The following is an 18,317-nucleotide window of genomic DNA, read 5'->3' on the forward strand; positions in this document are numbered from 1 at the left end:
GATTATGGCAAAACCCTATCGTCCATCCAATCAGTTCTCTTTGGAAATGTTAGGTGAGCAAACATGGCATCAAATTTTGCACATAGCAAAAGCCCACAAGCAGCAAAAAGAGACAGTACCAATAAATATTGAAGAGTATAAAATGTCAGTAAGATAGATAGCTGCGAGGGAGAACTCTCAACACCACAGGCACGAGTTCTCACCTCCTGTGCTGAAATCCTGATTAACTATTCTTTTCGGGGGAAAATGAATGGGGAGAATTGACAGAAACTGCAGTAATTAATGTGCAGTCTATTTTCACCAAGTGGCTTGTGGTGACGAGCGAGTGCCTGGAACTAGCTTCTGTGATAGATACAAGGGCAGCATTGTTCACCATTTCAAAAGGGGATGTTCATCAAAACTCCCAACAATTAACTCTTCAATTCTTAACGGACTGAACAGTCCAGAGGCATTTCCGCATAAATGCCTTAAAAAGTACACAAATTAGGTCCAGCGTTGCATAGGCTCCGTATCACTTCCTGTGGCAATTTCAATAATTCTACATTAATTCTTTACTAACTCTCCAGAAAATCTTGGACATTTATCAGACAAAGGACTGCCTTTTGAGGAAAATATTGTAATATTTCAAGCTGCTGGATTTGGATAAGCACCAATACATTATGGGTTATATATGATGGATTATTACCCCGGGAAATGCCTTTAGATATATGCAGGTGAGGGCTTTTGTGAGGCGACAGGTGAGGGAATTCCCGTTGCTCCCGGCACAAGAAGTTCAAGATAGGGTGATCTCGGGTGTATGGGTCGGGGAGGGCAAGGTGTCGGAAATACACCAGGAGTTGAAAGAAGAGGGGGAAGCGCTGGTAGAAGAGTTGTAGGGTAAATGGGAGGAGGAGCTGGGGGAGGAGATCGAGGAAGGTCTGTGGGCTGATGCCCTAGGTAGGGTTAATTCCTCCTCCTCGTGTGCCAGGCTCAGCCTGATACAATTTAAGGTGGTCCACAGAGCACACTTGACGGGAGCGAGGTCGAGTAGGTTCTTTGGGGTAGAGGACAAATCTGGAAGGTGCTCAGGGAGCCCGGCGAACCATGTCCATATGTTTTGGTCATGCCCGACACTGGAGGGGTTCTGGAGAGGAGTGGCGGGAGCAATATCTCAGGTGGTGAAAGTCCGGGTCAAGCCAAGCTGGGGGCTAGCAATATTTGGAGTAGTGGACGAACCGGGAGTGCAGGAGGCGAAAGAGGCCGGCATTCTGGCCTTTGCGTCCCTAGTAGCCCGGCGAAGGATCTTGCTAATGTGGAAGGAGGCGAAGCCCCCCAGCCTGGAGGCCTGGATAAATGATATGGCTGGGTTTATAAAGTTGGAGAGGATTAAGTTCGCCTTGAGAGGGTCTGCGCAGGGGTTTTACAGGCGGTGGCAACCGTTCCTAGACTATCTCGCGGAGCGTTAGAGGAAGGTCGGTCAGCAGCAGCAGCAACCTTGGGGGGGGGGGGGGGGGGGGGGGAAGAAGACTGCCTGGGAGGGTGGATGAGCAAGAGATAACATGAAGGGTTGGGGAAACTGGCACGTACAGGTGAGGGCCAGTGTACAAAGCTGTGTAAATATATCATTTTGCCATGTATATATCTTGCTCTGCGCGATTTCTCGTTTTTTTTTGTTACGGGGGGGGGGGGGGGGGGTTATTGTTTGTAAGGGAGAAAAATGGAGTTACAAAACTTTAATAAATATATATTTTTTAAAAATATATATATTATGGATTATTGATGGCCATTATGATTTACCACCATGACCTCAGTTGCTTACAGAATAATTTCTGTTTGCATTTCTCATGGGCATGGAGGTGACTTGCAAGAAACCTGGATGATTTACTATGAAATGCAACAAACAGGACAAGGGGAAAACATTCCCAGGCTGTCAGGGGAAGCAGCATTCTGGTCCCATCACAGAGTTCAGGAAAACACATTCCCTTTCGGGTTTCACTCTCCTCTCTCCACTCCCTCCACCCCCAGCGCTCCAACCCACAAGATGCAGAAACAGCACTGATGCTCAAGTCACTACAATGAACTGGTCATTGATTTCACACTGCCGCTGTGCACACAGGCACAGGCAGAAACATTTTGCCCATCCGTGGAATTAGTTCACGCAGCTGCAAAAGCAGAAACTATACTGTACACCGAATTCCTTCCCCTCTCACTCCATACAAAACAAGATGTGGAGATGCTGGCGTTGGACTGGGATGAGCACAGTAAGAAGTCTTACAACACCAGGTTAAAGTCCAACAGGTTTGTTTCAAATCACTAGCTTTCGGAGCGCAGCTCCTTCCTCAGGTGAAAGACCTGAGGAAGGAGCAGTGGTCTGAAAGCTAGTGATTTGAAACAAACCTGTTGGACTTTAACCTGGTGTTGTAAGACTTCTTACCATATAAAACAAGACATCGCAAATTCAAAACATTGGTGTCTTTGGCAATTCATCTTCGACACCGCCGTCCACATCAGTGCCTCTACCACCTAGGGGAACAAGGGCACCAGGCTCAAGGTTCTCCAAGTGGCACGGTGGCACAGTGGTTCAATTCCCCGCTGGGTCACTGTCTGTGCGGCGTCGGCACGTTCTCCCAGTGTCTGCATGGGTTGCCTCCGGGTGCTCCGGTTTCCTCCCACAGTCCAAAGACGTGCAGGTTAGGTGGATTGGCCGTGCTAAATTGTCCCTTAAGTGTCCAGGGATGTGCAGGTTAGGTTATGGGGTTAAAGGGATAAGGTAGGGTGGAAGACGGATTTTGCTTGGTGCAAACTGCCCAACTCGTTCCTAACGTAAGTGCCACAGTTCCATTGGCTGTAAAGCCCTTTTGAGACAGCCAGTGATCATGAAAAGTACCATATAAATACAAATCTCTCCTTTTTTTCTTTTCAAAAGCACCCATTTTAAAGGCCCCACTGTTTCGCAATCAACAAGGACTTGTGCATGGGGCCTTCACCAGTCCAAGGTCACCAAGCTGTCAATTCTAGCAAAGTTACTCTGGGTGTCTCCCCACCCCCACCTCCACCTATGTCACAGAACAAAACTGAAAAAGCAACCTGACTCGATGATAATTCATCTTGTGCCATATGACAGAAGTGTCTCAAAACATATCAAAGAGCAAATTACTTTCTCAAGTGCAGCGATTCGCGTCGACCTTGGCTGCTTCTCTGTATGGCAAGACATTACCGCTCGTTTTTAAAAATCATTATTCTTGCAAGCATTTTTTTTTTTTTAAGGTGGTGTGGAGGTCTTCAGGCAAAGATTCACATACAGGCTTTCTTTCACCTTGATGGGTTAAAGCAAATCTCTGCAACATGTTTTCCAATGGAGGCAAAGATGTCATTGTTAACCTTGTAAAGTAATATATTACCATTCATAAACATTAACCCAAGGAGCGCAAAGTATTTTTTTGTTTTGTAGGGAACAATAGCAGCACTGTTGAAAATAAGCAATCATTAATATTAACTTCTCTGCGGTAAAACCAATCTTCCTCTATCGAAATGAATCCCTTGAGAACCATTGCAGAATAAACGTTGCTTATGCCAATGCCAACCTCCTATCTTCCGTAAGCTTCAACTCTACTGCAGAGATCTTAACTCGTACCAAGCCCCAATCGAGCATTACCTTTGCACTCCCTCACCTACATTGGCTCCCAACCTAACATTGTCTTGATTTTAACATTCTCACCCTGGTTTTCAAATCCCTCCTTTGCCTCTCCCCTGCCGATCACTGGAACCTCCTCCAGCCCGACAATCAATGATATCTGCGGGCCTCCAATTCTGGCCTGCTGTACATTTCCAATTTTAATTGCCCCAGCACTGGTGGTCATACCTTCAGATGCCAAGACCCAAGGTCCAGAAAGTTGTCTCAAAACCTCATTTCCTTCCTTTAAAATGCACCTTGAAACTGACCTCTTTGGCCAAGTTTTTGGTCACCTGGTCGAATTTCTCCTGTGGCTCAGTTAACACTCCAGTGAGGCTTCATGGGATGTTTTAAAGGTGCAATATAAATATGAGTTGGCTGCAGGGAATTGCTCAGGTGGTGGTGTTCTTGCCTCGGAGTAAAGTAATGGGTTCAAACCCCATTCAGGTTGATGGGCACATAATCCAGGCTGACACTCTAAGAATAGTTCTGATCTGTCAGATGAAAAAGCCAACCGAACCAGCATCTCGCTGCTGATGTGAATATAAAAGATTGCGGGCACTCGATGAAGAATAGGGAGTTCTCCTAGTGTTCCTGACCAGAATCACACATCTCAACCAATACCAAGAAAGAGAGATTCATCGTCATTCATCACATTGGTGTTTGTTGTGATCTTGCCATGAACCATACCACAGCAGTCTATAACTAAACTGGTTCTTTGGTGTGGAGAGCGATCCCTCATCATACTCTCTCCCATCCCCCTCGGGCAGTATGGCAGCACAGTGGTTAGCACAGTTGTTTCACAGCTCCAGGGTCCCAGGCTCAATTCCCGGCTTGGGTCACTGTCTGTGCGGAGTCTGCACATTCTCCCCGTGTCTGCGTGGGTTTCCTCCGGGTGCTCCGGTTTCCTCCCACAGTCCAAAGATGTGCGGGTTGGTGGACTGGCCATGATAAATTGCCCTTAGTGTCCAAAAAAAGCTCAAGTGGGGTTACTGGGATGGGGTGGAGGCGTTGAGTAGGGTGCTCTTTCCAAAGGGCCGGGTCAGACTCGATGGCCCGAATGGCTTCCGATGATTGAGGTCTCTCCACTCCAACCTGCACATCAAATTATTAGTTGTGGCAGCCAAGACCGTTGGACACTGATTTGTGCAATGTCAATTCACAATTGTGCTGAAGAGTTCTTTTTAATTCGCCACCTCACACAAACCATCAAATTATCCACTCCAAAGACACTTGCAACTTATGCCTGTATTCGTGGGGACGCTGCCATTTTAAAAGGAATTATTTTAAACAAAGAATATCAAGCAGAAAACAGGTGCGCAGAGAAACCTCGGAATGATCTGAAAGCAAACAGATCTCAATTTTTCTTCCTCCCGGTTAGTGACCAAACTTGGAATCACAATTCCTTTCCTTCGGAAATTGCGTTAGGTCGGAACAGGAGTAGGTCACCAATCTCCTCAAAATCGGTTCAGCCTGTGCAGAAACTTTAATTTCTCTTTCACAAACCGGATACATTAAACAGCCTTTTATCAGCGAAGGAAATTTAAAACAAAAAATAAATCCAGCCAATCCTTAAGTTAGGAAAATGCCGAACTCCACAGGCAGCTGCAATGTAATGAAACCAGTAACAAAAAGGTAAGCACCAGCACAGTGTAAGCCAACGATCCCATTAGTACCGTGACCTTTAATTCACCCTCCCGAAACTGCTCAAAAGATGAATAATTATTCAGCGAGGGAACATGCGAGGGAAAATACTCAGAATTGAGCAGTTATTTATCTCAACGCACACGGTCTGTTGATCCGCACATAAAATTCTCGCTTCAAAAGAACTGCAGCTTACACAAGGATCGAGACAGGCTGTTGGGTGTTTATCCACAAAACCTTGGCTGGCTGCAGGCAAGGATTTTTGATTAAAGGTGCTCAGAGTTAATACCCTCCTGGAACTTTAAGTAAGGGGTCATTTCACCCGAGTCCCTCAGATGTCATTAAATTCCGAGTGAACTTACATGAAAGCATAGCGGCGATAGGTAAAATATTTCATAAACTTTGAAAAATGCAGAACCAAATGCCGTCATATTGAATCTGGTATGGTGCCACCTCACAACGAGCTGCCGACAGGTACTACTAGATCGGTGAAGTTCCAGCAGCCTTTGTTTTTTTTAAAAAGTCTTCTTGATAGCCAACCTCAGTGAAAATGCCAACTTTATTTTGGGGAAGTCCTGCAAATCTCGATAAACACATCTTGCGCAGTCCAAAATTTGCAATAGGCTCAGCTTGATGTCGCCCTATGTATTTAAGTAAAAAGAATTACAAGCTCATTGAAAAACGTTAACTTGGACGGCATGGTGACGCAGTGGTTAGCACTGCTGCCTCATGGCGCTAAGGATCCGGATTCGATCCCGGCCCTGGATCACTGTCCGTGTGGAGTTTGCACATTCTCCCCGTGTCTGCCTGGGTCTCATCCCCGCAACCCAAAAAGATGTGCAGGGTCGGTGGATTGGCCCACGCTAAATTGCCCTTTAATTGGAAAAAAAAAAATTGGATACTTTAAAAATAAAATAAAAACATTAACAAACTAGACATAAAATTAGCGCAGAGGGGAATGGAGGTTGTGTGTTTGCGAAATTTGGCTATGTGTTGAGAGAGCCCCTTTTGCGGTGTAATACTGGAGTGGGCCTGTTATAATCCCTAGTAGCAGCGGAACAAACAGCAACGGGATAAATTCAGAACAATATACATTAAACATGCTAGTTCTTTCCTATACTGTACAGGTCCCAATAAACCAAATAACTAGATTGAAGCCCATCAAATGTAATTAAGCTACAGATTTTCCCCCATTTGCAAGCTTCACAGACTCTGCATTGTACTTCAATTTTCTTCTTTATCTGGGCATATTTTAGAGGCCAGCTCCAGATGTGACGGCCAAACCTCTCCGCTGGATTATTTCCCGGCCCTGACTGGACCTCAACGTTAGGAGTCAGGAGCAAAATTCCCTCTAATCTGCCTGTTAAACCAGAAACGTCCGGCGTGGGCTGCATACAAGTTGTTTCTTTTGGTGCACTGTGCATGCGTGGCTACACCAACAGATCTAAAGGGTGACAGAGGGCATTCAGGGATGTTGTTACCACTGTCTCGGACCAGGAAATGGTGTTAAGGCTATTTAGGATTGAGACGAGGAGAAACTTCTCCACGCAGTGGGTGGTGGACCTGTGGAATTCTTTCGCACAGAAGGCTGCGGAGGCCAAGTCCATGAATATATTTAAGTAGGAAACAGATAGATTTACAGATTTTAAAAGAGTCACGGTCAGGGGCGTATGGTTTTGAGTTTGAGGATCGGCCATGGTCATTTTACATGGCAGAGAAGACTTAAAGGGGCAAATGATCTACTCCTGCGCCTATTTTCTAAGTTGGTCAGTAGCCACTGCAGTTGATGCAGGATTTTCCCAGGAGACTTGTAAAGCCCACTGCCAGGCCTGAACAAAGCTATTCGCACATGCCCCTTGATGCCGATTCTGAGCCATGAACCAAAATCAATTTGAGTGACCTCAAACTCATCATTAAAGAGCTAACAGCTGCAAAGAAGTTATCCCAGGCAGGCAGGCAGGAGAGATTATATAAACTACGATTGTATTCCTGGAATAAAGGTTAAGGTGCCATTTGATTCAGGTTTTTAGGATTCTGAAAGGAATTGGCAGCGTGGATGGAGAGAGATTTCTCATGCTGGTGGGGAGGCTCAGACAGAATCTGAAAAGTCAGGGACATGCCATTCAGGAAACAGGTTAGGCAACATTTTTCACACAAAAGGGAACAGAAGTGTTTGCCCTCTCCACTGAAGCATTGCATGCTGGCCGGCGGTGCAATTTTACATCGGATATTGATAGATGTTTGGGAGGCAATGATGTTAAGAGGTAGGATGCAGGGATGCATGGCTGCCGACAATTTGCAGTTCAGCTGTGATTTTATTGAACGCTGGAACATATCAGAGGTGCTACATAACTTCTTCCAAATTCCCCACGTTGCAATAATGGTCAATATCCTCGGTCCCTACCTGGCAGTTTGGAGTCTGATCCCAGGACATTCCACATGGACGGTAACACCAGATGTTGCACCTCCAGAGTCAGATTTGTGTCCAGTAATGCCACATTGTCGGAGGACACGCGGAAGTTATCCACTATCCTAATAGCGTTGAGTGCTTCTTGAGATCCAGCACTGCTCATCAGGAACCGTGCCATGTCATACGCAGTGTCCTGTACATACTGGAAATTCTCCTCTGCCAGAACGGAGATTGGAAATCCTTCCTTGGAGGCACACAGCACAACTTTCACTGTCTCACAGCAGTTGTGAGCTGCAAAGAGGAAAAGGAAACACATTATGGAGGCGTCATTTAAAAAATATGTTTCACAGAGTTAATCAATTTGGAGCTGTTTTGACTCTGTAAGGACCCTTCCTGTTGATTCCTTTATTTCCCCCCATCTTTATTTTTGTCGTTTTGGATGCTTAATGGCCATATATCCTTAAGTCGGGCAGGGGAAAGGAGGAACTTGAAAGTTACGACATCGTACACTGTGCTATTTTTGGGCAGAAAAACTACACCCGAGAGATCGGTAGGACTCGGCTCGACTGCTTGGCTCTTGGGCAATGAATTGGCCAAAAGGCCGTATTCTGCCCAGTAACAGGCAGTGATTGGGTCCTGCCTGAGTGAGAAGTTTTTCCAGAGAGCATGGGGAAAGGCAGTGGGAGAAGTGGACACGGAGTCAAGGACCTGCTCTTTCTCTCTCTCTCTCTCTCTCTCTCGTGTATTTCTCCAGAAAAGCTGATTAGCGTCAGTCTTTCTGAAAATGCAGAGGCCTTAACGAATCTATATTGAAAATCATTACAGACTGGAAAGCAGAAATCTCAAACTGAAAGTCTAAAGTGCTAGAAACAACCTTCTGAAAGAAAGACTCTCATCCTTTACTTGTTATTTTAACCTCCTCTTTGGTGGGATGAGTTTAAATAGAGGGGATGGGAGGGGGGGGGGGAAAGAGAGGGGTTACGAATTGGATAATATTTAACCTGTTATATATTGTTATGGGCCAGGGTTAAGTGAACCCCAAAGTGTATCATGGAGTTCACCTGACCCACAACTTTTAATAGATTGTGGTTATGGGGAGCACACGGGCCTCCTTTACAGGTGTGATGCAACAGAGATCTACAGTACTATTAAATTAAAACAATGTTTATTTATGAAACCAGTTGACACTTTATAAACCCACAGTAAACATCTTAACAACTATCAACACCAATAAATCCCCCAAAGAATACAGTACTCTATAAGTAGCGCTTAATCTTTCCTTGCAACATCCATAAGACCAAAAAAAAAACTTTTTACAGAAAGACATCAGGTTTAACATCTCTACAGAAACAGGTATTATTTTTAAATCACCAAAGGATCTGGAGACAGTCTTTAGATTGAAGAAAGATCCTTATACAGCTGCTTGCTTTTCCTGCAGCTATCCAGCTCTCAAAACGAAACTAAGCACACCCTGTAGCAGACAGCCCAGCTCCACCCACAGTCTGACATCACTGATAAACACCCATTTCTTAAAGGTACATCCACTACAGCTATTTTATAAACACCCATTTCTTAAAGGTACTCTTACATGAAAATATATACACTGCATATTTAATTATAGATGTTATCAATAGATTTAATTGTGATTAAATTTACAAACCTGGTGACTGAAGATATTGGGCAGCTAAGGGCCAATATTTCCAAGAAACATTTATTAATTTCAATTGTGTTGCAACTCTGGATCAATTGGGGCTGGAATTGACCGTTCGCTAGCCCAGGGGGGGCATGACAACTCCCAATTGGCTGAAAGATCTGAAGGTGACAATACTGAAGGAGTGAAAGTGAGATCAAAATGAAGAAGAAGTGAAGTAAAGATAAATAAAATGGAGAGAAGATTTGGAGTAGGAAAAGCAGTATGGAACAGGGAACAGATAATTTACAAAGATAAAGTACATGACTTTGGTAAGACCACGCATGGAATACTGTGTTCAGTTCTGGTCACCTTATTATAGGAAGGATATTGTTAAACTAGAAAAAAAAGAGTGCAGAAAAGATTGGCTAGGATGCTACCAGGACTTGATGGTCTGAGTTATAAGGAGAGGCTGGGACTTTTTTTTCCATCGAGCATAGGAGGCTTAGGGGTGATCTTATAGAGGTCTAGAAAATAATGAGGAGCATCTGTTCCCGACATCTTTTCTGACAACTGACAATGATTTCATGGTCATTAATAGACTTTCAATTCCAAATTTTAAAATTTATTTTGTGCGTTTCAAACCCAGATCATTACCGAATATCATTCACGATAGTGACATTTAAGGGGCATCTTGACAAATACATGAATAGGATGGGAATAGAGGGATACGGACCCAGGAAGTGTAGAAGATTGTAGTTTAGACGGGCAGCATGGCCGGCACGGGCTTGGAGGGCCGAAGGGCCTGTTCCTGTGCTGTACTTTTCTTTGTTTTGTACCCTGGGTCTCTGGATGACTAATCCAGCACCCCCCCTCCCCTCCCCGCCCCCCCCCCCCCCCTAAAACAAAATGACCTGTCAAACAGTCTCTTTCCCATTTTCAATGTTGTTACATCTGACATAAAGAAAAGTTTTTTAAAATTACAAAGAAACCCAACCATTGTGAATGATCTGACGATTTCTCTCCAGGGTTGCATGTAGCAGTGTCCTGAAGATTGATCTCCCATTCCTGGAGGCTCCAGGCCAATTCTTGGTGGTTCTGAATTTATGCTCATTAAGTAATTTGTCAAGACGTCAGGATTATTAATCCAGTAGCATAACCACTAGACCATTATTATGCCCAATCAATTACAAACCGACCAACACAATACCCACTGGATGTTTCATGGTTAACATGGGCAGATTTGATTAGTTGGCCAATTCAAGTGAAGAATGCTTTAAAAAAAGTCTAATTTGCACAACCAGGCGACGCTATTCAAAACAGTGAAGTCAGTTATCCCCAAGTCTTAGCACATCCTTGCACTGGCATGTCGGTATGTACTACGCATCTCACAATATGTTATGAACATTTAAAAGCTGTTCTTTTTATATGAATTATAATGTGAAAAAGGAGAATAAAAATATATTTTTTTAAAAACTTAGTAACAGGAGTAGGCCATTCAGCCCAAAGACCCTGCTCCGCAGTTCAATACGATCTTAGTTGATCGGGCACTTCAATGCCTTTTTTACCCACTATTCCCATAACCCTTTACGTTATTGTTACGAGATTCATCAATCTCCAATTTAAGCATACTGAATGACCAAGCTTCCCACACACAGCCCTCTGGGGTAGAGAATTCCAAAGATCCACAACTTTTCATTAAATTTCTCCTAATCATATAATCAGAATCACTACAGTGCATAAGGAGGCCATTCAGCCCATTGAGTCTACACCCTTCCTAGGAGCACGCTCGCACCCTATCCCGGTAACCCCACATAACCTTTTTGTACACTTAGGGGCAATTTAGTATGTCCGATCCACCAACCTGCACATCTTCGGACTGTGGGACAAAACCCATGCAGACACAGGGAGAAAGTGCAAACTCCACACAGACAGACCCCAACTTCGGAATTGAACCCGGGTCCCTGGCGCTGTGAGGCTGTACTACTATCCCCTGTGCCACCTTATCTCTGTTCTAAGCGGCGTCCCCCTTAACCATTGGCAACTTCGCGATTTAAGATCACATATGCATCAGTGGTTAGCACTGCAGCCTCATGGCGCCAGGGACCCAGGTTCAATTCCGAGCTCAGGTCATTGTCTGTGTGGAGCTTGCACTTTATCCCGGTGTCTGTGTGGGATTCCTCCGGTTTCCTCCCACAGTCCAAAGATGAGTAGATTAGGTGGATTGGATAAAATAAATTGCCCCCAAGTGTCCAAAGGTTAGGTGGGGCTATGGGAATACGGCGGGAGACTAGGCCTAAGTGGGGTGCTCTTTTGGAGGGTCGGTGCATACTCAATGGACAGAATGGCCCATTCTGCGCTATAGGAATTCTATGATTCTGTAGGGATTCTATGATCAGCGAAACTGCAAGATGGAGTTTGCAAGTTAGCAGAAATGGTTGGTAGTAAAGGTGGTTCCCAAATTTTAACTGATCGATTTGGGATTCATTTTTCATCACTGGATTAAATCTAACCATAGAACAGTTTCAACAATGGATATATTATACATTGAATCCAGGAATATCCATGCTTATCAGTTCTTGGCCAGTTAGAGGATGAGTAGGAGAAATGCTGCAGTGCATTATAACGCCCCTTAGAGCAAACATGCAGTCTAAGTTAACAGCACATCTGTTAGTCAAGTGAGGAATGAATGCAAGGGGCATGTCAAGCTGAAGACATACCAGGAGGAACAAGCCATAACCCTGCAGCTCACCATCCAAAGCTCCCACAAACCAGACCAGGGATACCTTTTTTCTTTTTAAATTTAGAGTACCCAATTCATTTTTTTCCAATTATGTGGCAATTTAGCGTGGCCAATCCACCTACCCTGCACATCTTTTGGGTTGTGGGGGCGAAACCCACGCAGACACGGGGAAAATGTGCAAACTCCACACGGACAGTGACCCAGAGCCGGGATCAAACCTGGGACCTCGGCACCGTGAGGCAGCAGGGCTAACCCACAACGCCACCGTGCTGCCCTCAGACCAGGGATAGCTGTCGTCAAGGAATTCAGCACCATGGCAACAAAGAACCGGCTCTATACTGATCGTTGACCTGGGATGATTATGGCTCCGCCACTAAGTATCCCTTATCCAAAATGCACGGATCAGGGAAAGGCACCATTGACAAATGGGGCTTGGGAGCAGTTTGTCCAGCTATCCTCTCGATAATAGAAAATGAAGAAAAGAAATCTTCGAATTGTACAATTGTTGTCGCTCGTTTTGCCAATCTAAAATTGCTTTGGAGCGCTTTTGTGCTGCACATCTGTCTGTGCAGAATAGGGTTCATTGTCATATTGCCCAATACAGGGTGGGATACTGAACCTCCGCCCAGGTAAAGCAGCTCGACACTGTACCAGACAAAAGCACATGGGAAACACTCCCGATCTGGCTCTTCATCTGCATCGCTTCACGGCCAGTTTTGTGAGTGATGACTTTAGAGATCTTGGAGCCAGTATCTGCCTAGTTACACAGTTCTCAGTCCAGAAAAGGCAAGAACACAAGAATTTGGAGGTCAGCCATGTGACCCCCTTCTCCGCCATTCAATAAGATCATGGCTGATCAGATTGTGGCCTCAACTCCACTTATTTCCTGTCGACCTCCATAACCCTCGACTCCCTTGTTCAGCAAAAATGTATTGAATATGTTCAAGGTTGAGATCAATGGAACAGCCTCCACTGCTCCCTGGGGACGAGATTCCACAGACTAACAACCTTCTGAGGAAATTCTCTCCTCAACTCAGTCTTAAAGGGGAGGCCCTAATTTTGAAACTGTGTCCCCTCGCACTCGACATCCCCCACATGGGGGAACATCCTCTCAGCAACCAAAGTCCAAGGGAATGAGGAGAAACACCTAGAGGGAGCCAAAAGTTCCAAAAGCCCAATACGCTTATTCAGTGACTAGCCATGCCACACAGTTAAGGTGGCTCATCATCCACCTTTTCAAGGGCTATTGGGCATGGACAATAAATCCACATCCATTGAACAAATGAAGGGAGTCCCCAAATTTGATCCACGGTCTGTGCCAAGTTGGTAAATCTCAACTGTTGTCACCAATAGCCACAGCTCCCTTAAGTTAGGAAAAACCTGGCCAGGGACCCACCTGATTGTTGGTCGGTGATCATTGCGCATGACAACGGTAGTGTGGCAATGGTGGTCCTTTCTATCCTCAATGGGTCAAGGAATCTCTCCACAAGCACCATCATATTTGATTAATGCCTACTTGGGTAATATGCAAGAACCAGTGGTCCATGGGGGGGCAGTGGCATAGTGGTATTGTCACAAGATTAGTAAACAGAGTCATGCTCTGGGGACCCAGGTGCAAATCTTGCCACTGCAGATGGTGAAATTTGAATTCAATAAAATTCTGGAAATAAAAGTCTATAATAATATAATAATTGTCATGATATTTAGGTAAACATCATAGCACAAACATACATACATACTGATGGACAGATCAACGGACCAATCAACACACACACAACACCACAGCCAATCACAGGCAAGAGCATACACAGTACAAAACAGGGAGCACGACACTTCCTGAGCATTCCAGCAGGAGACAGCTCAGGGCACAGAGCTCATAGCAAGCCACTCAGACATCCACCAAGTGCTGAGTGCCACCACAAGATAGTATTAGGAATAGGTCCACAGATTCTAGGGTTATGATCTAACCTCAGTAACCAGTTTACCTCTATAAATAAATGTTAGTAATAAAACTGAGTTGTACCATTCGCAACTGCGTTGGTTCGGCTGTGTAGCAGAGTACCCAACACATCAATAATAATGTTTATTGTCACAAGGAGGCTTGCATTAACACTGCAACGAAGCTACTTTATAAAGCCCCAAGTCACATACACGGAGGGAGAATTCAGAATGTCCAAATTACCTAACAGCACGTCTTTCGGGACTTGTGGGAAGAAACCGGAGCAGCCGGAGGAAACCCACGCAGACACGGGGAGAACATGCAGACTCTAATGATGACCATTGTCGATTATCATAAAACCCCAGCTGGGAAGGAAATCTGCCCTCCTTACCCGTCTGGCCTACATGTGACTCCAGACCCACAGCAATGTGGTCGACTCTTAACTGCCCCTCAAGGGCAATTAGGGATGGGAAATAAATGCTGGCACAGCTTGCGATGCCCATAGCCCACGGACAATTTTTTTTAAAAGATGCAATGTCATCGGGGAGGAGGAGTGAAGTTTGGACATGGGGGTGGGGGGGGGGGGAAGAAAAAGGACTAAAAGGCAAAAACAAAGAACTGCCTGTGAAATTTAACATGTCAAAACATTGAAAGGTCAGGCAACACTCCCGAGCTCACTGCGCCACTTAACCAAATCCCAATCCAGCTTGGCTGTCAGGGTGAGTTGCTAAGCAAAAAGAAGTCGCTTCCCAACAGGGAGAGAACAGAGAAACACAAACAGGTTCTTCAGTGCCATTGTCAAGGGGGGGGGGGGACTAGCAACCAGCCAGACAACAAGATACGCAGATTACAAGCTCTTATTTCAGAAAGGAAATGGTGCATGAAGCAGCATGGTTTCTTAAAAGGGTAAAGGAGGAGAGCACGCGAGAAACAGAGCGCGCAAGCGTGAGCGACAGAGCCCACGGGTGCAGGAGGCAGAATGGATATAAACTACAGATTATAGCTACTGAAATAAGGCCACATTTTCATTAGAATAAGGGTCATTTATAAAAACAACATCAAGCTGAAGAGGTATCAGGAATCTGCCTGCCAACAAAATCCACATTAACTAGAGTATCATTCTGCACACTGGTAACTGTACAATTAGCTTATTTTCATTTTATAATTGGTCTTTGAAATGATCACCATTCTGATGTACATTAGTCATTGCATCGGATGACCTTTGAACCACGCATTTGTCTCACGCCAGAAAAAAAAAAAATCAGAATTTCTGAGCCGAGACAATTTGGCATTTCCCAGGGTGCACTGGGACCAGACATTGCTCAGTTTCGACCCCCCCTAGCCAGCATGGGAGGAATAATCAAACTCCTCGGCGTCCAGAGCCGTTGCAGGTTACATACTCCACCTGATTAAGAGAGATCTCTTCGGGGGTGGGTGCGGACCTCCGATTCTACCACTGGGCAGCTACTGCAGAAGGTGTACGGGGATGGGTCAAAGAGCCGGGAGCAGAATGTGTAAAAACGGAGGAGAGCTCCTGCACGGGGACATCCCTCTGGCCACGGCCCCACTCCCATTCCCCCCAGCCAAGTACTCAAGAAGCCCAGTCGTGGTGGCCACGCAGAGAATGTGGAATCAATTCGGGCACCACTTCGGTCTGGTGGCAATGTCCACCATGGCCCTCATCTGCAAGAACCATTAACGCCTGCAGCGATAGATGCCCCCTTTAAACGGTGGTGACAGGACGATGGGGTATAATGGTAGGGGACCTAGACGTCGACGGCAAGGAGCGACCCTGGGGGAACTCACGGACAAGTTCCAGCTCCCCCAAAAGAAACAAGTTCTAAAATTACAAATAAGGAACTTCCTCCAATAGGAGACAGCTACCAGGATACTCCCTATTGGACAGATGTTTAACAGAGTGTGAGCTGGGGACGGTAACTGCGCCGACATGTATGGGAGACTACTGGAAGAGGTATGGTCACTGGTGGATGAGACATGGGAGAAGTGGGAGGAAGAGCTAGGCATAGAGATGGGGAGAGGACGCTGGATCGAAGCACTAAACAGGGCAAATACCACCTCGTGCACAGGGCTGAGCCTAACACAGCCAAATGTAGTGCACAGATGCACTTGACCAGAACACGCGTGAGCAGCAACTTCCCGGAGGTGGAAGACAAATGGGGAACGGTGCCGGGAGAGCTGGTAACCACACCCACACGTTTGTGTCCTGTCCTAGAGTGGTCGGGGAATGGACCACCTTTTATGAGGCCATTTCCAAGGTTGTGGGGGTGAGCCATGCCCGCTAGTGGCGGTCTGCGGGGTATTGGAATGGCCAGAACTCTTTACAGGGAGAGGGGCGGACGCCCTAGTCTTTGCCTCCGTGATCGCCCTCCAGAGATTCCTGCTCGACTGGAGATCAGCAGCGCCACCAAAGGCCATGGACTGGCTGTCCAGCTAATTTCTTAAATTGAAAAGGGTACAATTCTCCATTCTAGAGTCAGTGGAAAGCTTCCACAACACGAGGAAGTAATTCACCAGCCTGTTCCCAGATGTTTGTGGGCAGCACGGTAGCATAGTGGTTCGCACAATTGCTTCACAGCTCCAAGGTCCCAGGTTCGACTGTGACAGAAACGGAGAACGGAAGGGAAGGGTGGGTGGCAGGAGAAGAGGAGGGAGAGGCACCGACTAGGATACAGGGCACGCAGGGTAGAGGAGCCAAAGGGCAAGGTGCACATGGGTGTAACCACATCAACAGCACTAAGGTATACCCAGCTGGTGCCAAACACGCCCCTGGTAATTTTTTTGAAGAAAATATTTTATTCAAGGCATTTTCATATATACACACAATAGAAAATCAGAAGAACAGAACTCAATAAACAACCACACCACACGCCTCTCCCCTGACGCCAACACCCCCCCACCCCCAACCACATCTCGCCTTCCCCATTTTAACGCCCACCCTTTGCTGACTCCTCAATCCTTCTTAAAGAAATCGATAAATGGCTTCTACCTCCGGGTGAACCCCTTTGCAGACCCTCGCAGAGCAATCCTGATCTTCTCCTGCCTCAGGAATTATGCCAGGTCACTCACACACGCTTTCGGCGGCTCCAAGTCCCGCCACACGAGCTCCGGGCTATCAGGGAGCTAAAGGCCAAAACATCGGCCTCTTTTCACCCCCTCAGGTCCTCCCGGGTCTTGCGACACCCCAAATATCGCCCCCTCTGGATCACCGCCACACACAGCACCTCGAACATCACGTCCGAGAACCCCTGTCAGAACCCCCTCAGTTGTGGCCACGCCCAGAACATGGACGTGGTTCGCACCCCCCCCCCCCCCCCCCACGCACTGCCCACACCTATTCTCTAACCCCCCCAAAGAACACACTCATCCTCGCCACCGTCATATGAGCCCTGTCGACCACTTTCAACTGGATGAGGCTTAACCTCAGACATGACGAGGACGCGTTCACCCTCCTCAAGGCCTCTGCCCACATCTCGGGTAGCACAGTGGTTTGCACTGCTCCTTCATAACGCCACGGACCCGGGTTCGATTCCCGGCTTGGGTCACTGTCTGTGCGGAGTCTGCACGTTCTCCCTGTGCCTGCGTGAGTTTCCTCCCAGAAGTCCCGAAAGACGTGCTTGTTAGGTGAATTGGACATTCTGAATTCTCCCTCCGTGTACCCGAACAGGCACCGGAATGTGGCGACTAGGGGCTTTTCACAGTAACGTCAGTGCAGTATTAATGTAAGCCTATTTGTGACAATAATAAAGATTATTATTTTTACGTCCCTTCCCAGCTCTTCCTCCCATTTATGCTTAATGTCTCCCACTAGGGCCACTGCCCATTCCATCATTTCCTGATAGTGATCAGACACCTTCCCCTCCCCTATTTCATCCTTCGACAGCATCTTGTCCGGCAACCCCAGAGGTAGCAGCCCAGCTCCTTACAAAATCTGAACCTGCAGGTACCAAATGGGCAACTCATACACTTGCTCAATCCCTGCCTGCTGCCACTCCCGAAACCTCGCATCCAGCCCCGCTGGCGCCAACCTACGGTTATTACAGATCGGCGCCCACACCATGGCACCCTCCAGCGCCAAATGCTGCTTCCACTGCCCCATATCCTTCGGGCCGACACCACCACTGGGCACATGGAGTATCTGGCCAGCGTGAATGGTAAAGGCACCAACAAAGCAGCCCTCAAACGTATCCCTACACGATGCTGCCTCCACCCACACCGAACCCTCCCCCACGGCCCATTTCCTTACCACAGCAATGTTCGCCGCTCAGTAATAATTCATCA

At 46.5% G+C, this 18,317-nt stretch overlaps 1 protein-coding gene across 1 annotated transcript in view; it reads right to left on the bottom strand.

Annotated features, from left to right (window-relative positions):
* The window catches only part of LOC140387413 (A-kinase anchor protein 13-like), a 478,070-nt gene that overhangs the window by 329,708 nt on the left and 130,045 nt on the right, over nt 1-18,317 (bottom strand). Inside the window, 1 exon segment of the mRNA XM_072470498.1 lies at nt 7,701-7,997. Coding sequence (XP_072326599.1) covers nt 7,701-7,997 — 297 coding nt within the window.

This window comes from Scyliorhinus torazame, chromosome 12 (assembly GCF_047496885.1).
Source record: "Scyliorhinus torazame isolate Kashiwa2021f chromosome 12, sScyTor2.1, whole genome shotgun sequence".
NCBI lineage: Eukaryota > Metazoa > Chordata > Chondrichthyes > Carcharhiniformes > Scyliorhinidae > Scyliorhinus > Scyliorhinus torazame.